The sequence below is a fragment of the Xiphias gladius genome, chromosome 4, assembly GCF_016859285.1.
Source record: "Xiphias gladius isolate SHS-SW01 ecotype Sanya breed wild chromosome 4, ASM1685928v1, whole genome shotgun sequence".
NCBI lineage: Eukaryota > Metazoa > Chordata > Actinopteri > Istiophoriformes > Xiphiidae > Xiphias > Xiphias gladius.
This window is the reverse complement of record NC_053403.1, coordinates 20989948-21010619: the sequence shown is the minus strand read 5'-3', so window position 1 is coordinate 21010619 and position 20672 is coordinate 20989948. Positions and strand designations below refer to the sequence as shown.

At 36.7% G+C, this 20672-nt stretch overlaps 2 protein-coding genes and 1 non-coding gene across 3 annotated transcripts in view; 1 reads left to right on the top strand and 2 right to left on the bottom strand.

Moving 5' to 3' along the window:
* Positions 1–670: 670 nt before the first annotated feature.
* On the bottom strand, positions 671–8945 carry mep1a.1 (meprin A, alpha (PABA peptide hydrolase), tandem duplicate 1). The gene is made up of 14 exons (XM_040125452.1): positions 8869–8945; positions 8760–8784; positions 8627–8671; positions 8407–8447; positions 8001–8076; positions 7512–7629; positions 6323–6498; positions 5893–6114; positions 5602–5748; positions 5257–5472; positions 4409–4873; positions 1179–1352; positions 968–1052; positions 671–864 (listed from the first exon to the last, which is right to left on the bottom strand). Exons 1-13 carry the CDS (start codon positions 8926–8928, stop codon positions 1003–1005), a joined length of 1815 nt encoding a protein of 604 aa, XP_039981386.1. The 5' UTR covers positions 8929–8945; the 3' UTR covers positions 671–864; positions 968–1002.
* A 1365-nt stretch (positions 8946–10310) lies between these two features.
* On the top strand, positions 10311–10392 carry trnas-gcu. The gene has a single exon. It is a non-coding gene; the product is annotated as a tRNA-Ser (tRNA).
* A 4765-nt stretch (positions 10393–15157) lies between these two features.
* brox (BRO1 domain and CAAX motif containing) overlaps positions 15158–20672 on the bottom strand; it is a 16900-nt gene continuing 11385 nt past the window's right edge. The window contains exons 11-13 of the mRNA XM_040125048.1: positions 18016–18166; positions 17139–17298; positions 15158–16965 (exon numbers count right to left, since the gene is read on the bottom strand). Coding sequence (XP_039980982.1) covers positions 16882–16965; positions 17139–17298; positions 18016–18166 — 395 coding nt within the window. The 3' untranslated portion in view covers positions 15158–16881. The remainder of the gene's footprint in view (positions 16966–17138; positions 17299–18015; positions 18167–20672) is intronic.

The following is a 20672-nucleotide window of genomic DNA, read 5'->3' as shown; positions in this document are numbered from 1 at the left end:
GACATCATCAGAGTTTTGTTTCCTCAGACTTGGCGAAGCTTGGGAAAGTGAGAAAAAAATTGATTCATATATGAATCAATATTCCTGTATTTTACTATTCTGAATCAATTCACAGATACTAAAAATCTTTGTAAAATTTTTGTATGGTGTTACTAATATATTGAAGGAACAAAAAGGTGGCAAGGTATACCAAGTGCTTACAATGGAATTTCCTGGAGTTTATCTTGAATGAAGGCAAGTGTTTTGGGCACATTTAGAATTTAATAATTTAATAATTAGCTTTGCACCACAAAGTATTTAACCATGACAATAGACCAACAGTACTTTACAAAACTGCTAACCAACGCTGATAGGGGTTAGAAAATAACTCCATTTTCTGTTGTTCTGTTGTACTGTGAGACTGGTGCTTGTAGAGAATTGTGAATAATAATGGGTTCCCATGGTACTAGTTCTGCTGCAGAGAATGTACTCTAATTCTGGGGATGAATATAAGTAAAAGCACAATGGAATACTCTTATTTTGTATTATATTAACATATTTTTTTCACAAATGAAAAACAAATGTAAATCCAAGGCAATTTAAAACTTAAAGTACAAATTCCTTGAATGGTCCTTCACATTTTCATAAATGCACCACAAAACATACCAAAGGCTTGCTCTTTGCTTTCTTTTATTAAGACAACAGTTCAATGAGAGAGAACTTGGTTGTTAGGCATATATTTTAACTTTTACATACAGATTATATACCAAATATAACTTTTACTTTTTATATGAGTATAATTCTTATACTGTGTCACTGAAGTATCTTCTATCCTTTCTTCATCTTCACAGGTTTGTCTTCTCATCCCAGCTACAAATATTGCATCTGATTATTTCAAATGAAAAAAAAAAGTAATTTCAAATTATCATGAGTACATACAAGTGTAATGTAATTCACAGGTGAAAAGGAAAAGTGTCTAAGGGCTTACCTCCAGTTCCTCATCATATAAAAGCATGCCTGACCTTACTCTTTTGGCTTAATGGGAACTTCTGTTTTGATCAGTGCTGTTATGTCTGTGGACAAAGAAACCTGTCATGTCTTGCTTGCTAACATGCTTCAGAACATCACACTGGGGAATAATATTATGATAATTTTTGATATATAATGTTTTTTCAAACACAAATATTGTGATCACAAACCCTCAAAGTCAATAAAGATGATGAGGTCATCGTTCTTGAGGTAATTACGCCGTCGCAGGTCAAAGTGCTTGATAAAATTACGCCAGCCCCATGATGCACTTCTGTAGCAACCACAGTAAGGGTCATACTTCCCGACCTTAGAGGGATTGTCCCAAAAAAACTTTCCATCTGATGCTAGAAGATACAAAAAGACAGAACAAGATGTGAGGAGTGATCTAACAATTACGTCATTTCCACTGCAGGATATTCCCAAGGGGACCATTACATTTTGAGGAACTCACAAACTTACTCATGGTCTAAATATAGTTCTTGGGCCATAGTTCTTACTCCCCAAAAGGTTCGTTCTCAGGGGAAGTAGTACAGTCAAAATGTCATGAAATTCTAAGGGTGGACTTGCAGTGCTGAACGCCAGCAATTTTTCAAGTATGCTAGTGTTTTCCACAGCACTTTACAACTGCCATATGCCATATAACCTGCAACTAGTGGACCCCAGAAAAGCAGACCAGTGGACTGAACGATAACTGAAAAACTAAAACAAGAATACAGAAGAATTGAAGACTAGAGCAGCAGCAAAAGGTCCGAACGACATTTGCAAAGTGGTAAATTACAAGGAAAAGAAAAACTACGTCAACCTGCTTCATGATTACTGTGTCAAAAAAAATCCACTGCCCACACAGCTATCACTTATGCCATCATCATTTTTGCATGTAAAAACAACATACAATACAGCTGTGTCTGACTGATTTGCTCCTTCAAAGGGCCATGGCCATGGTTAAAAAAAAACAAAAAGGGTGCTGAGAGAACCTTTTACTTTCTGGGGTAGTTCCCGGACTTTAGGGCCTTTATTTGAAAGATTCATCAACATGAATGTTTGCATGTGTGATGTTTTTTATTTTGTGAACCATCCAGCACCAATACAATTGTTAAAGGATAAATCTGGTAATATTCTCAGTTTTTCTCGTCAACAAATCCCATGAAAAGACCATGAATTGTTCTCTTAACAACAGTTTTCTTTGCAGCCAAATCCTGAAATAGCTTAATAAGGATACTAATTGAAAAAAATCAAAGACCTTTAATTGTAAGTGTATTTAGGCCTTAAATAAATTTTCTGTGCTCACTTTCCCAAAATAATCTTTGATCTATATAGGGGTTGCCGTCATTTATAAATGACTACGTCCCATTAGGGTATATATTTTTTCATGATTTGCCAATGTAAAAAACAATTCATTAATGAACAATAAGGAACATAATTGATTTCTTAATAATATTATTATTGATTATCTTATTGATGAACATATTTCATTAAGAAATCAATTCATTCAATTTAATTAAGGATCTTTCTGACTAAAGAAAAAATGAAAACGATAGAAGTCTGTGAATTGTTAATTTTGTGTATATACAATGATAATTCATATATAGAAACCTAAGCTGAATCTCCTCACTGGATTTGTTAGTAATGTCCCCTGCTGATATTCATCCATCTGTTGTTCATGAAACGCAACTCAAGGCAGTTCTTTATTGGTGTGAAGCACAGGTGAACATCCCATTTCCTGAACTTCACTTGTGTTTGCCCAGTGCAGTTGTCATTTTTACACTGTACTTGCTTCTCAGTGTAATAAGGCCAGTAGGCAATGCCTGATCACTGGATGACTCTCTTTTCTTTTTTTTGCTGCTTTGGGAAAGATTATTCATGGCTCTGCTGCCCATGTTTGACATTACCTGTGCCTTCTGAGCAGAGAACATGTGCAATGGTTGCCTTGAACTCTCTGAGGTTGAGTTCCCCTTTGTGTGATTTAACACATCCCACTATCTCTGCAGTACAGTAGCCATGCATTTACATGAATCATATCCATAACATGAAAAAAGATGCAAATGCCTTTTTACCTTGCCATAAAACTTACAAACATGAAGATATATGTGTAAACTGTCCGATCCTCTATGTCACAACAATAGACAAATAGATGGAGTCATTTTTGGAGTCTCCATATGAATAACTATAAGTGGTTAAAAAAAAAAAAAAAAAAACATTTGTGGGAATTTTGAAATATTTTTGGTAAATTATTTTAATATATTTTATTGTTTAAAACGGACTTAACATTGTGCATGTGACTTGTCTCCTTCACGTCTTTGTAGAAAAAATTTATAATATATTAAATAACCTTTGATTTTGTAGGTTAGAGGGGATGTCATGTGACACATTTTTGAGATAATGTCATTGATTAAGACCTTGTATTTTGTTTTTAGCAGTTTTCCTCAGCGTCATTTATAAATGATGGAGTCCCATAGAGGGACTGTCATTTATAGAGGGAGCTATACAACATATTGTTGTCCAAAAAAACATCTAAAACATACAGATGTGTAAATCACATCTAATTACAATGAACACCGCTGTTGTTTATTTTGAGTCAATCAGACAAACACTGTCCAATTGCCAAAATACTCCCTTGAGCACCGTATATGTGTTAATCCGGGAAATGTAGGAATTATTTAGCCTTTAGACTAAATATATATGACCCATTTCTTAAAGATTTACGTCTTCAGTGGGAACCGATGGGCTGAGAACAGACAGGCTGCGGAAGAGACGGACTAATACATTGTTGGTTTTGTTTTTTTCATGGGATTTATTGACAATAAGAAAAAAATATATCCCAGCCTATGACCCTTATCTTACAGGTGTGTTCAACAACTAAAACTCCTGCGCTAACTGTTTTAAGAATTGAACTAACACTTTGAGATATTGCCTTCAGTAGCTGTGGCCCTGTGGCCCTCAGAGAATCTGAGAACCCCAAAAATGTTCACATTTTCAAATACATGCATTTTTTTTTGTCCTTTACCTTATGCTTTGAAATAACTTCATATAACACAAATTAAAATATTTATATACTAATAATATGATATATGTATATATATATATATATATATATATATATATGCATATTTATATTATTATTATTATTATTATTATTAATAAATTATTACAATATATTACGCTATTATTATTTTATATATATATTTTTTTTTTATTTTTATTTATATATATTTTTTGCTCTTTTGCTGTCTGCTACCACGTTAGCAGACAGCAAATATTTATAGGGTGGTGCAGTCAATTATGACATGCACCGCCCTACAAGTATATCTAAAACTATTATTTTTCTGCCTGTTTTTGGTGTCATGGTAGTAACCTGCTCTAGTCTTAACTCCACTGGAGATAACAGATAGCGAGAACTTACTAGTCATCATATCAGTAGTGAGGCTGCGAGCGGAGGACATCCTCAGCTTAATGTCGGGGTCTTGGTCCATCACTACCAAGGTGGCCTGTCTATTTATCGCTGGCCACTGCATCACTGCGTCATTCTCCCCACTGGCCAGGTGGAAGTACAGCCCAGTGTAGTTTCCTGTGTAATCAGTGTAACTCGACAAAGGCATCATGCGGACACCGTAACCATAGCCTTCAGGGCTGTAGAAGCGAGGGCTGTCAATTACTGTGTTGATGTCAGCTGTTTCCATGATATTTGTGAAGTTCCGGATTCTCCACACGGCATTGGGGCACCGCGTCTCAGTCAGGCTGATGTCGTCGATGTAGATGCCACCAGCGGACGCAGAGGGGTCACCGCGCACAGCTTGGAAAGCATAACGGAATTTCACCCCTACCTTCAATGGGACATGGCCAATTTTCCAATTGTGGTCAGAATCCGCTGGGTATAAGGGACAGGGACAAGATGACACATTTTTCTCTTTCTGGCAATAATCATATATAAAGTAATGGGATAATGAGGTAGTGAGGTTTTGATTAATAGTAGTCTTACCCCTCATGTTACAGTATTTAATGTAAATGAACAGTTTGAAAATTGGAAAATACTCGTTCATTTTCTTGCCAAGCTGTGAGAAGATTGATACCACTCCAATATCTTTCCATTAAGGCTAAGTCTAGAGCCCGTTGGTGAATAGCAAAGCATAAAGATTGGAAGCAGTTCAAATGAACATTTGCCTTGATACAAAGCTGTGTATTCAGACATTTGCTGTAAATTTCCAGGAAACTGCTGGAAATCCTCCATATACATGCCCACTTAATAAATACCATAAAAGGTGTGTATTTTCTTCATTCTACGAATGGTGCCTGTCCCATCATCCATCATGAGCCAGATCACCAGCCTGTCCTTGGGGTTTCCAGTCATCTTGTAAAAGAACTGCAGACACTGAAGTTTCCTCTTGGGATAGAGGGATCGGGATTCCAGCAGAGCAGACTCCTGAGGCTTCCCGGTCATTGTGCTGAAGTGCATGTAGTGCCCAGTCTCTGGAAAAACAGACAAAATAAGACAAGCTGTTCAGCATGCAGATTCATTTTTACTAATTTCTTTCATGTTGTCTGAGCTAAGAATAAATAGTTTTTGGGATTTTAAAAGAAATATTATTCAGCTCTAACCTCCCCATTTTCCCAAGAGTGTGTGATCCTCTGCACCAACTCTGCTCTTGGTATAAACCCAGTCAGCATCATCAGAGGAGGCCTGGATCATCCCACAGAGGCTGGCATACTCAAAAGCACACTGGTCCAGCAGAGTGAGAGGGCCAGCTGGGATGGAGGAGGATGACTTGCTAAAGACTGATCATTTCTAACTAACAACATTACAATCTGCCCATTGTCATCTTTTAAGAAAATAAGAAAAACACATCAGAAGATCAACATAGGAAATTCACCCTGTCAACATATACATACAACAGTTGTACATCCGGTTGAGCCTGAGGGTGTCCATCTTGCTGAAGTCGAGGTACTGGCCAATGATGTTGTAGAACTCTGGGATTTTTGTGGTGATGGTGGGAATGGATTCATTCTTATTGAAGGAGAAGGGCCTGTAATGCATGATGGACTCATAGTCGTACGCTGTGTTTTGATCAGTTATGTAGTCATCATTGTATGTGTTGAAGTTGTGTTCAAATCCTGCAGAAAATTTTATGTTCTTTTAGTTACTCCTACCACAGTAAAATGAACACATGTTGTAGCTATTCACTTCTGCGTCTAAATGGTGTATTGAACCAGAAAACATTAAATTTTATAGCATTAGTACCAATACTGAAACACTTTTTATAGAACATGAATGACAAAAGAAAGAAAATGATGGAGCATGAATATCCTTGCCATAGCCTACCTGGTGTAACCTGATCTAGCCAGATGTCAACATAGTCATCCCTGTCTGTGCGGGACTGTTCATGGTAAAATCCCAGCGCATGGAGTAGCTCATGTTCAATCACTGCCTTGTGGTCACAGCCTGACCCCAAAGATAAAATCTGACCAGTCTGCTGGTCACCAACGCTGGAGAAGCACCTATGACAGACCAAATGAAATGCAAGAGAAATAAAAATTTAAACGAAACACTCCAGTGATTTAGTATTGCACGCCCATAAAGTTTTGGGACTCAAGAGAGACAGGTTAAAAAAAGAATAGTCAAAATTAAGCAGCAGAGGATAAGTTATCCTGACTTTTATTCCATTTCTCATAATGCAACAAATAGCATATTTTCGTTGGATGCTCCTGACCTGGAAAACGCCCACTCCTTTTAAATTCCATGTCCCAAGTCTGTGACACATGTTTTCTGTCGTAAATTTTAAGTCTTCAAGTTCAATCTGAGAACACCCTGATGACATATCCAGGGTTTTTTTTCTCAGAAACAACTGTTCTCAAGTAGTACTTAATAGTACTTGTGAGGAGTGTGCTGCCCTTAATGTGTAGAATTGGTGGCGCCTTTAAGGGTACATATTGGTCAGAAAAAGAGCAACTGAAAAAAATTAGCCACCTTTGTAAAAACATAAACATAACCAGACTATGTAAACTTTTGAGAGAATAAATAGCACATTTTTCCTCTTACAAATAAAATGTTTAATTAATGAATCATAAAACACACTGTTTCTTAGTTCACTACACTTTTGTTTTACTTGTTTTACCACCGCAACTTTACTTGGTTTGATATGACCAGTAGCTTATTTTGGCTAATATTTGCTAAAGTTTGCAAACTTAGGTAAAATTGATGTATAACATTTTAAAAGTTACATAATCTCACGTTAAGTAACATTTACTCTGGGGTCTGTGACCACTGTTTTAAAATTCTAGCTTGAATTATGTACACTGGGATGAATTTAAGTCAATGGCATCTGAGATGGCAGTCAAGTTGCTTGTACTTGAATGACTGATTAAGGCTCATTTCATTGGACAGAGACTTAAGCTAAATTGAATTTACAGAAATACCATAACTCTAAAAACTGACATACAGTATATTCTGCAGCTGTCAACAACATATCTTGCAAACACAGTAAACACAAATAAGAAAGCTATAGCCATACCCCCCTCTCTTTTCAAACTTGATAAAGGTCTTCTCCCCTTCATAAGGCTTGAAGTCGATACAAGACTTAAGCCGATACATTTCAAAAGCCTGGTGGACACAGCCCTTGGCATTCAGATCTGAGGATGAGAGAAACAGTCACAAAAGTGTGAATGTGTTATAGGAAATCACAGCAATTTGACACTGTTCTGTGACAAAACATCAAGTTCCTTCCTACAAATTCATGCATTTTTCTTAAATGTCAGTTGTAGTGAGACACTGAATCCCATCAGGGTAACTGATATTAAGAATTCCAACAATTTAAATTGTTTAAGATAAGTGTATCATTTATAAGTTGAAAATGCAAACTTTACACTGTAATACATTACAGTGTAAAGTTTGCATTTTCAACTCTTGGCCATACATACAACAGTGAGACTTTGCGATTATAAATGCAGTGTTCAGATTAAAGTGAATATTAATAGATTTAAAAAAAAAGAAATAAACTCACCTAAGTCATCACCCAGAATATAAGGAATTGGAAATGTCCATCTGTATCTTTTGTCAATCAGGGCATTCCTTCCATCCTGTAGCATAAAAGTGGTGTTTATAAAGTACTTAATCAAACTGTGATCATAAACCTAATAAAGCCTACCAAAGAAACACACAATAAAAACCATTACACAGTCAGATACACATCTTGTGATCTTAAATATATATTGCATTATATTTACTCAAGAGCAAAAGGCCCAACTGTCCCAATAGCCAAGCATGTAATTGCATACAGCAACAGAACAAATCTGCCAATAACAATCAAGGAAGAAATCAAGGAATGATAAGCACTGATTAAGCTACAGAAACAATAAAGCAACAGCATTTCTCTTAAAAAAAGATTAGGAAATCAAAATTCAACTCACTGGAACTAAAATGTCCCCTTCAAACAGGTTGGCATCTGAACCTGCAGCACAGGTACAAACAGTCCATTTTATTTAAATATTGTCATCATCAGTGATAAACACCCAGTTTTTACATTTTTTAAATTTTTTACAAGTTGTACATATTATTTCAGTAAATAGAGCATCACTGTATTGATTTGGCTTATGGCCCACTGAACAACAGTAAAATATTGTAGCTCACCAAGGTTTAGGATGGGGTTCTCATCCTCACTATTCTCATATACCTCTGTAAAACAAACACAGACATGGTTCAGAGTCTTTTCATGTCTCTAACAACTTCTGTTTCTTTTATGAAAGATAATTATTTGACATACCATGCACCAAAGGGGAAATTGGTATCTGCAAAAAACAAATCCAGTTCATGTCATCACACAATTAATGGCAACACCATGCAATATAAATAATTAATAAATAAAAACTTACAGTGTATGAAGTAGCTAGAGCCACTAGTTCAAACAATAATAGCACTCTCTCCATCATCATGCTGAATGTCACAAAGTAAATGTTGCTGCTTTGGTTTAAATGACAAGAAATGACTTTTGGCCCTTGATGAATTTTATGCCAGCCATAAAGAGTAACGGAGGGACTTTGACTCAGAATTGTTACTGATTGGTGGGTACAGTGCTGATACATGTGTATCAGCATTTTTTTTTACACTACCTATGTCTGTTATGTGGCTTATTATCTGATTTTGTTATAACAAATGATAGCAACCCTAAATTCAGAAATTTCCTCCTGGCTCATTGGTGATGTATTAAATGCAAGTGTTAAAAAAATAATCCTTTAAATAGTGCAAGTGGCATGGTGGTGCAGTGCTTCATACTGACCTGAAATGAAAAGGTTGAAAGTTCACTTCAAATGTTAAATTCTGTGTCAAATTTTGAAACAGAAATCTGAAACAGAGTAGACACAAGACAATGCCTTGGCTCTTCCCATGAGGAGTTTGTGAGTCTGTTGGTTGTGATTTTCTGCTAGTGTTTCAATTTCTCCAAAATTGCAAAAATATGCAATTAGATTGGGGACTGTCAAAGATTTGAAAGTGGTTGTTGGATTTCCTTAAAAATATTGTTGTTGTTGTGAGTCAAGTGAAGGTAAAGAAACAGAAATGTGTGTTTTTCAAATGATCCAATTCAACCACTAGATGGCCACTATTTTCCATAAACTCTCTTAATTCACCAGTAACTTTATCCTGGATTTTACACAGGCCGTGCACACACATGGATGTAAACATATTGCATGCATACTGGACTCTTATAAAAGGGTTTCTACCATTAAAACACTGAAAAGAGCCATTCTGAGAAACTTAAATTACTGTCATTTATGATATTGAGAATCTCCAAACTGCACTGACATAAATAAAAATGGTAGTTTATTTGTAATGCAAACACAATTCCCTTTTATATTCTGGGTGTCCAATTTTCTCAAGTTAACACATAGAGACAGATGAAAGTAGTGGTGTTGCAATTGTCTAAATTATGATACCACCCAAACACACCCAAAAAACTCGACAGAAGGAAATGCGATGTAAAACGAGATTGTGCTTTATTAACATGTTATGTTAGTTACAGTGCATTTTGCACGATGCATACATCAAACATCCAGCTCTTATTAACCGTCGAGCATAGCATAATGGGGTTTGTCAAGATAACCCCGTCTTTTAACAATCAGAAGATTGCCGTAACTACAGCTAACAGATGTACGAGCACACCGTTTACGGCTTTTTTTCAACATTAGTTGCTCAACAGCAAGTTATAGTTAACGGCAGCGGTGTTGGAGAAGACGTTTAAGCTAACGACAGTTATCTAGTGTTGTCGGAAACCTACTCACTATTATTATTGTTTACTCTATACAAAACCGCTAACGTCGACGAGGTGGCCGAGTGGTTAAGGCGATGGACTGCTAATCCATTGTGCTCTGCACGCGTGGGTTCGAATCCCATCCTCGTCGATTTTATACTTCCACAATCATCGACAATCATCCTATGAAACTTTGCGGTACGGTGCGTTTTTCGTTGATATCCATATTTTATTTTGACATACCAGCTCTTTATAATTCATGATTTAGTATTCAGCATTCTTTACTTCTTTTAGTTTTATTTCATAAAATCCTCAGCTGCTAGATAGCTTCTGTTGTGGTATCCCCCTTTTCTGTTCATATGTCAGTCATCATAGCTCTCCTGGGGATAGGCAGGGTATCTGGCATCTCCTGTAGTTCCATAATGACTCCCATGCAAATACTGAGAGAGGTGGATCATCTCTGCCTGTCCCTCCATGAGGCCATCTGTGGCTTGGCTGCGTGTTTTCTGAATGAGACAGAGGAAATACATAGAGTGAAATACAAGTATAATACAAGTATTTCACTATACAATACAAATACAAGTATGTCAACCGAACATGAAATTTCGGTTGACAATTCGGTTGTAAGCATATAAGTGGTTACTTATATCCTTACAACCGAATTGTCAACCGAAATTTCATGTTCTTGTTTCCTGTTGCTTTTGAATCTTGCATTACCTTGTGATCACACTGATATTGATCAATGGCATTGTGGTATTTGGCTGCATTCAGTCCAAGTGCACCAGCTAGGCTCTCTCAAAAGATATCACAAGCTAATTTTGCAAACAAAGTACATGGAAACTCAATGAGACTTTCTACCATAGCTAAAATTAATCCTACGGTTTATTTAGTATGCTTGAATGTATTTGTCACATTCCATACTCTGCAGTGAAATCCTCTGAACTAGAATGATCACATTCTTGAATGAGAACCTAGTCTGAGAAAAAAGAGAAAAAAACAGACGTGATGTGTCGGCTGCTTATCATCTAACATGAAATTCCTCCTTTTAACTGTTTCACACCCTCTATGTAGGTTCTCTGAAGGAAGGTCTGTTTGATGACTGCTCCTCTTCCTCCTCAACCTCTTCATCCTCCAGAGTTTCACCAATGGAGAAGTGGATGATCTTCTGTTTGACTGGGGGAGGGCCAGCAAAGTGTGTTTCCTTGGTGTCCACTGCATGAGAGATTATATATATATATTATATTATATATATATATATATATATATATATATATATATATATATTTCCTACATCAATCTACACTCAATACCCCATAATAACAAAGAGAAAACAGAAAAAGATTTTTTAAAGACATTTTTGCATATTTATTAAAAAGGGAAAACATATGTGTGAAAAAATGTCACACACATATGTCACACACATACTTATGCACCTAACATACAGTTAGGTGCATAAGTATTTGGACAGTGACACAATTTTCATAATTTTGCCTCTGTACACCACCACAATGGATTCAAAACAAAGCCATCAAGATGTGACTGAAATGTAGACTTTAAGCTTTAATTCAAGCGGTTTAACAAAAATATTGCATTAACCTTTTAGGAATTATAGCCATTTTTATACATAATCCCTCATTTTCAGGGGCTCAAAAGTAATTGGACAAAACAACATAATAATACATATAAGGATTATTTTTAATATCTGGATGAAAATCCTTTGCTGTCAATAACTGCCTGAAGTCTGGAACCCCTGGACCTCACCAAATGCTGAGTTTCCTCCCTTGAGATTTTTTGCCAGGCCTTTACTGCAGCCACCTTCAGTTGCTGCTTGTTTGTGGGTCTTCCTGCCCTCACTTTTGTTTTCAGTAAGTGAAACGCATGCTCAATTGGGTGACTGGCTTGGCCGTTGAAGAATATTCCATATCATTGCCTTGATTCATTTTAAAAGCATTTGGCTGAATTACCCTATACACTTCTGAAATCATCCTGCTGCTTCTATCAGCAATCACATCATCAATAAACACCAGTGACCCAGTTCCTATGGCAGCCAATATATGCCCATGCCATAACACTGCCTCCAACATGTTTAACAGATGATGTGGTATGCTTCGAATCATGAGCTATTCCTTTCCTTCTCCGTACTCTTCTCTTCCCATCATTGTGGTACAAGTTAATCTTGGTTTCATCTGTCCAAAGAATCTGGTTCCAGAACTGGGCAGGCTTTTTTAGATGTTTTCTCGCAAAGTCCAGTCTGGCCTTTTTGTTTTTGAGTGTGGTAAACCCTTTGTATTTAGATTCATGAAGGTGTCTCTTGATTGTAGACTTTGACAATGATACGCCTACCTCCTCAAGAGTGTTCTTGACCGGGCTAGATGTTGTGAAGGGATTTTTCTTCACCAAGGAAGGAATTCTGTGATCATCCACTTTAGTTGTCTTCCATGGTCTTCCAGGCCTTTTCGTGTTGCTGAGCTTGCCAGTGCATTCCTTCTTTTTAAGAATGTATAAAATTGTTGATTTGGTCTCTCTTAAAGTTTCTGTTATCTGTCTGATAGGTTTGTTTTGTTTTTTCAGCCTAACATTGGCTTCCTTCTTTTGCATCGACACCTCTCTGGACCCTATATTGAGAGTTCCCATGAACAGCTACCAAATGCAAATTCAAGACTTGGGATCAACTCCAGACCTTTAATCTGCTTAATTGTCATGAAATAATGAGGGAACAGGCCACACCTGGCCATGAAACTGACTGTCAGTCAATTGTCCATTTACCTCCGTGCCTCTGAAAATGAGGGACTATGTATAAAAATGGCTGTAAATGGTTAATGCGATATCTGTGTTAAACCATTTGAATTAAAGCTGAAAGTCTACACTTCAATCATATCTTTATTTCTCGTTTCAAATCCATTTTGGTGGTGTACAGAGGCAAAATTACAAAAATTCTCGAAAGGGCTCACAGCTGACTATGCATATCAGAGCAAAAACCAAGCCAAGAGGTCAAATGATTCCAGAGGTCAGAGACGGGGTTGTGTTGAGGCACATATCTGCAGAGGGCTCAAAATAATTTCTGAAGGTTCCAAAGGGCACAGTGGCCTTCATAATTCCTTAATGGAAGAACTTTGGAACAACCAGGACTCTTCCGAGAGCTGGCCACCTAGCCATACTGAGCAATTGTAGAACGGCCTTGGTAAGAGAGGTGACCAAGAACCCGATGGTCACTCTGGCTGAGTTCCGGAGATCCTCTGTAGAGATGGGACAAACTCCAGAAGGACAACCATTTCTGCAGCACTCCACCAATCTGGGCTTTATGGCAGATAGGCCATAAAGCCCAGTCGGTGTGGCCAATCCAACTTGTGTGGCACAACTGAAGCCTCTCCTGAGTGAAAGACACATGAAAGCCTGCTTGGAGGCTGCAAAAAAGTAAATCAAGGACTCTCAGACTGTGAGAAACAACTCTCTGGTCTGATGAAACCAAGATTGAACCTTGTGGCCTCAGTTCTAAGCGTGATGTCTGGAGGATACCAGACGCCGCTCATCATCAAGCATCAGGCTGTGGGGATGTTTTTTCAGCGGCACTGACAGGGAGACTGGTCAGGGTTGAGGTAAAGCTGAACGGAAGAAATTACAGAGATACCCTTAATGAAAAACTGGTCCAGAGCACTCAGGACCGCAGACAGGGCCGAAGTTTCACCTTCCACTAGGACAATGATCCTAAGCACACAGCAAAGACAACACAGAATTGGCTTAAGGGACAACTCTGTGAATGTCCTTGACTGGCCAAGCCAGAGCCCTGACGTGAACCCAATTGAACATCTCTGGGAAGACCTGAAAATGGGTGTCTACAGAGATCTGTAGAGAAGAATGGATTCAAGGCTGCACCTGCTGATAAAGGCACTTCAACTAAGTACTGAGTGAAGGGTCTGAATACTTATGTCAATGTGACGCTTCTGTGTGTGTGTGTGTATTGTATATGTATATTTAATTTTGTAATGTACTTATAGTTGGATAAATGTGAAGGCAGCTGGATTAAAAAAAACTGACGTTAAAATGTAACATTGTATTGAAATTTTACAGGACTATAAGAGATGCTGAAATTAAAAGTTAAAAAAAAAATCAAGGTTTCACAACACTTCAGCATGACTTTGTAATGAAAGATCAAGCGTTTATAGGGCAACTCCATTCATTATACCATTGCACTTCCATGGAGATTGGGGCCCAGATCAAAGCAGCAAAGGCTGAGATCACCTTATCCTTAGTCCCCAGTATGGGTCAAGCTCCAAAAATACTGGATCCGACACTTCCAATAATTCCACCTATAGCATCTTTTCATTAGACCCTTCCTGCCTTCTTAAAGCCCACTGAGCTGTCCCGAATCCTTATTGCACAGTAATTCTAAAAAGATTGTGATTATATTGTTCGGCAAAGTGACAAAATGAAGTATATGCAAACAAGATAGTTAACGTAAACATACTAAATATAATATTTGGGGGAGTGTTAATATTGGGGAGTGGGGTATAAATTTTATGTGACAGTTAACATTCCAAAGTAACAATCTGATTGACTTATTATGCATTGTATCCATTTTTCATTGGTAAAGTGTGGTGATTTTACTGTATACTAAGTGCTTAAAGTTTACTACTAGGTTTTGTAAATAGTATGGATTTGGCAAATGCCAAACAATATAGGCTCCAAACACTCAAGCTAAGATACCCTCGATGACATCAACATGCCATTTTTTAATGTTTGAAAAAGCTCCTCCTACGCCACAGATGACATTATACAAGTGTTTTCACAAGCTTAGTTGTACTAGCCATGACAAATAATCTGACCTTTATGTGTTAAATACAGCATATTAACAAATACTTGATATTCATGTTGTCATATACAAACACCAGACATGGAGGAAAGGAGTTTTATGAAGGATTTAATACTCTCTGAAATACATTTCACATGAAAGACATCGTTAGAGCCAGAATAAAGAGCTACAGGAGTGTAAACTGTAATGAAGTTTCAATGTCTTAACAAACTGAGATTCCTGCACAACAGAATACAATGTGCAATAATGAAATTTAATTAGAAGGTACATTTGTCTTCTTTTTCACAACTAGTCTAAGGTAAGCTAATATACCTGTAGGGACATGAATGAGTACATGTGAGCTGTACATTACAGTTTATACAAGTTTTGAGCATTATAGTTGCGCTTCATCTGACGTGGCTATATTAAGTGGGACAGTTTTGACAATATGAGCAACTTCTGTGAAGCAGTTGTAGCAGCTTTTCAATAGCACATAAACTTATTTTAGACACAAATGTTCATGTGCTCTTCCTCCCCCGCTATGTTGACACCTGACACTGCCCTAATCTGTCTTTAAGGAAGAGGATAACACCCAGCAGATGTGCATATTTACATACACATACATTGTGTCAACTACTGACAACAGCACTCTCAGAAGCTAAAAAGGTTACAGGAGTAAGCATTATCAGTGGATATTCTGATGTGTCCACTTAAACATAATGAAAATCAGCATCACCAAAAACATATGATTTGACATTAAACAGAACTCTATACAGTGTTAAGTGTTATAATTTGTCAATTTATCTATCATTACCTAACAATAGAAATAAATTAAGACCTATCACGGATAATATCCCCAAAGGGACATCATCATATGAAAGAATGATTCAGTCTTATCCAGTAATAAAGTTTCCTTAAATGAATAGTCAAAGTAGAAAAACAGCTATGTCATATTGGATACAAAAAGAACTACAGTGCATACATTGTGATCTAAATTACATATTGACTGTAAACTGCTACAGCTAAAACCAGCAATAACACATGCGGTCCTGTTCATTTTGTCATTTTGTATGTTTTATAACAAACTTCTGCACAAATCTCAGCTTGAAATGCAATCCAATCATCTAAACGTATTTTAATTTACAAGGTGATTGTGTGAATGCAATTCCTACATTTACTCGTTCCAGATAGTGACATCATAGTCTATGAAATATTCAATATAAAAATTAGCCTGTTTTTCTTTTCAGATGCTACTACTGCATCTTTTGTTTAGATCTATATCCTGAGGTATTTTTTTAGTATTTTTAATTCTGTAATATGAAGACCGATTTCCATTTTTTTAATGGTCTATCATCAGGCCGGAGTACTCCAGTGTCAAATGGTTTAAAAACCAGACACTTATGTAAGGGGACACAGTCACCAGGTTTACCCTGACGACAAAGGCACCATTAATGGAACCACATTGCCCACAAGGCTCATTTATGATGATGACCTAATTTAAAGCAATCTCTCAGTTGACATATAGTTACTGATCATAACCTGAAAGAACTGTCAATTTTTTTTAACATTTCAGGTTTATTTTATAAACAAGCTGATTGCATTGAATAAATCATGAGCTGTTTTGAGGATGTGGCCACATACTATGATGTTTAAGTGGCTCTTGCTTAAATGCAATGATAATGGCTGTCATACCCAAATACAATATACGTTTCAGTATAAATGTAAAACACCATGGATTAATCTCACAAAAAAAAAAATACATTTTCCTATGGAGGTTTACATTGAAGGAACTATGGATGCCATCATTATAATCGATGGTACTCAAGGCTGAAAATGAAATCTGTGGAAAGTTTAGGAGATGAGACACCCTGTGTCCTTTTGAGGCTTCAAATCTGGCTCCTTCACTGGTTTCACCTCTTCCTCCTTGGGTTTAGCCTTGAGTTAAAGCAACAATAACATAAGTATGCAAAACAAACTTCAGAAGCACGTTATTTATTAATCACAATCAGTTAACTTTTGTTTTGTTTGAGGTTTGAGGCTTTACTTTTGTGTTTATGTGTAGTTGTCATCCAGCCTATTTTGAAATGAATTGAGGTTCGCCACAGTACCTTGTCATTTTTGGTTCCCTTAGTCAGGTCAAAGGTGGCATATACTTCAGCAGTGCACTGCTTGCTGAGAGGCGGCATTTCGAACAGGATTGGCTCAGCCAGGCCATAGCTGGCCTTCAACTCCAGCTGGGGTGCCTCAGCTGGGACCTTATGGAAGTATCTGAGGAAATATATCCAGAGTTGCAATTTGAAAGAGGAAGACTTAGGAGTATTAAGTTAGTGTTTAAAAGAGAGATATTTAAGTTTTGGTTATGCCAATCTCTGCCACTTACATCACGGAGGCTTTAGTGTTGCACCTAGATTCATTTAGCAACTAAAAGTGTTACAATTGTGAAAGAATAAGTATGTTTTGTTTAAAGTAAGCATCAACTGCAAAGCATGTTGCATTGTTTCTGAAAACGTAAGAGAAACTGTTACTACAACCAGTTGTTAATGTAAACACACAATTACCCAGTATATACAGCAGCTGCAACAGTGAAAGTCAGAGGTGTTACTAGGACAGTGATGATTAGCTGACAGGCATACAGGTAATATGGCTTTCTGAGAAGTTGATATTCTATCCTAAACAAAATCACTCGTCCGGTAGTAAAATGATCAGATCCCATTCAAAAAGAAAATTACCAAATACACTTCTTAGTGGTGAGATAGAAAAGTCACAAGTGGTAAAAATGCTACCAGCTGTCCTCAGCCATTTTTGCCATCAATGCTACTAAATTAATATGACTAGATTTTCTTGCACATCTGAACTGTGTAAATACATAAATGCTTCCACTAAAATATGACTGTGTCTGCCACTTTGTCAGAGATATAGATGTTTCCATCTAATACCAACACACTGAGTCTACATACATGTGTTTGTCTGCCCTGACTAACTCACATGAAGCCATTTTCTCTCTGGCACTTCTCCAGTGTGTTTTTAATGAGGCCACCCAGTTTGATGAAAAACAGCTGCTCTGATGGTTTGGCAGTGGTGCCCGGCCCTTTGGTCTGACGATACTCTTTACACAGTGCCTTGGCATGGGAATAACCTAAAAAGAGATGTCTTCATGTTAATACAAAAGAAATCTAAGCTGTTAAGGCAGGGGAAGCAAGCAAAAATCACCCCTCTTCTTTACATGATGAGATATCCCCAAAAGTAATGCAATACACACCCAAGTGAGCATATAATATATTCTAAAAGTATTTAAATATTACTGCATATTCTCAACCCTAACCCTTTATACTTGCTCCTCCTGTCTATACTAATTAAATACATACTGTATCAGGCTATTTTGAAGAATACAGTTAACCAAGACAAACTGAAATAAACAATAAAAGCATTCAAAATACTGTGCACAACATGACAAAAACCCTTCTGTGTGCCACGTGAACTTTGTGTGATTGACATGTGCTTTCAGTGACAAAGACACAGTGATTTTATTAATGTCAGCATTATGTGTTTGCTGACATTGATAAATCCATTAAACAATAATAAACCAGTCTTTAAAGCTGAAGTAGTGGCTGTGGTATGTGGTTAAAAAACAGCAACCCCAACCAATCTGGTCAACTTTCATTAATTTCATACAGTCACGACTCTATTAGAACTTGTTATTTTTTCTTGCCCAACTACCAATCATAATTAAAACCTATTTGCATCCACATAATAGCTACACCTTAATATTTTCATCCATAGCTAGATGCATACATATATAAGAGGAGAAACAAAGGAAGAGGCGTTGCATATGTAATTCTTTACGATCATTATTGTGATTATTAGTATTTTATTACCATGTTATTATGTCATTGTTGATATGATTATATTTTTATTTATAATTTTTATGATTATGGCTATCATCATAGTCATTTTCATCATCACAATGTCATCATTATGTTGCTACTGTTATTATTGTACTGGTGATGATGATAATAGTAACAATATTGTTCCATAATGGATGAATTATAACTATGTCTATGGTTCTTATTATTATCAATACTTATGACTATTTACGAGGGTGAGTTTAATGCCAAGAATTACAATGCAACCTTTTTTCACAAACACAGATATCAACAACCTCCACAAAATGTATAACTTCCTATACACTCACCTACTGTGTGTTTCTTTTTCATTAACTTTCTATTTTCTGTAATTTCTGTGTTCTATTTTTTGTGTATTCCCCGTTCCAATTTACACTTCAGTCTATTCATTTTATTTTACTTCCATCAGTATTAGAATAAATCTTATTACTGGTAGTACTATTATGGTGGTGATGATGATGATGATGATTATTATTATTATTATTTTCACCTCTCTCTCCTTTAGAATCTAACTATAAATGGAGGCCTGTTTTTCTGTATTTCAAATTTCTCGACCCGCTCATGCAATCGACTTCAGACTTTGCGTTTATATAACTGAGGAACCAAGGCAGTGCAGTGTCGACTGTGAGATTTTTTGAGGCGCGGTTCTCGATAAATAAAAAAGAGAAACATTTAACTACAGCCGGTAGGGCTGGGGCGCCTCATCCATGTAACTGTCATCGATTACAACGGCGAGTCGCAAATATGACTGCGCCCAGTCAAAGCATGGATTCCCTGAAGAACAAGCTACAGCTACAAAACCTCGCATAGGAACCTCTAAAGTGTGGGAGTATTTTAGACAAAGACCCAAGCGCTACAAATTGGAAATAGCTTGTCACAGCAGTACAACAGCTAGGCACGGTTACTTGAAGCAAAAGCATTCAGGGGCGCTTTAGTTAAGACACAAGTACAGCAAGACGGCACCGTTTTGTTTACTTTTTATCCCCACCCAAGCATGATAGCTATATTAGGATTATTAAGAAGCGGAATAAGTAATTTATGCACCGCAGCTGTTGCGGTAACGTAACGTTTCAACATGAGTCATCTAACGCTGTTCCTCGGCCGTTTTGAATTTTTTTTTTGGTAAAAGGCTTAAACAAACGATACAGGATGTTGTTACAATCTATAAATCGTTTCAAAGATTTTCCTTGCTGATGCAAAAAAAAAAAAAATTGCCAGTGATTTTCTTACCTACATATTACTCCAGTGATGAAACAAATCGATGTCATACCCATTTTAGGTTTTAACTCAAGTTCTTCAGTAAAATACAAATTCTTCAGTCCAGGGAAAGGGTTACTATGACACACAGTGATTAAATTAATCGACATTCACTTGCCAATTTATTAGCTACCCCTAGATAAATCTAATGCATTATAATACAACGGTCCTGCAATAAATCCTTTCTTCATGAGGATTATAATATTTTGTCAACCTTCGATCATATGAATGGGATGGACAAAATATTAGGAACACAGTATAACCCAGTACATATCAACAGCAACACAAATAACAGCTTCCAAAATGACCATAAAAGCTATTAAATCAATACCTCTTTCAAACAGATTCAATAAAAAATTAACATTACAATCCTCATGAATGTATGAGTGTATGTCTCACAGCATTCCTTTTGAACTTGTGGTCAAGTAATTTCTCATCAGGTACTAGACAAATACGGTCTATTATTACTATTAATATAACAAC

Excerpts from the sequence above, each read along its gene's own strand:
- mep1a.1 (XM_040125452.1), bottom strand. The coding sequence starts at position 8,928 with ATGATGATGGAGAGAGTGCTATTATTGTTTGAACTAGTGGCTCTAGCT. Across the intron at positions 7,630-8,000 it reads TATTCTGGGTGATGACTTAG|ATCTGAATGCCAAGGGCTGT; the intron begins GTGAGTTTATTT and ends TCTCATCCTCAG. Across the intron at positions 1,053-1,178 it reads CATCTTTATTGACTTTGAGG|ACATAACAGCACTGATCAAA; the intron begins GTTTGTGATCAC and ends CTTTGTCCACAG.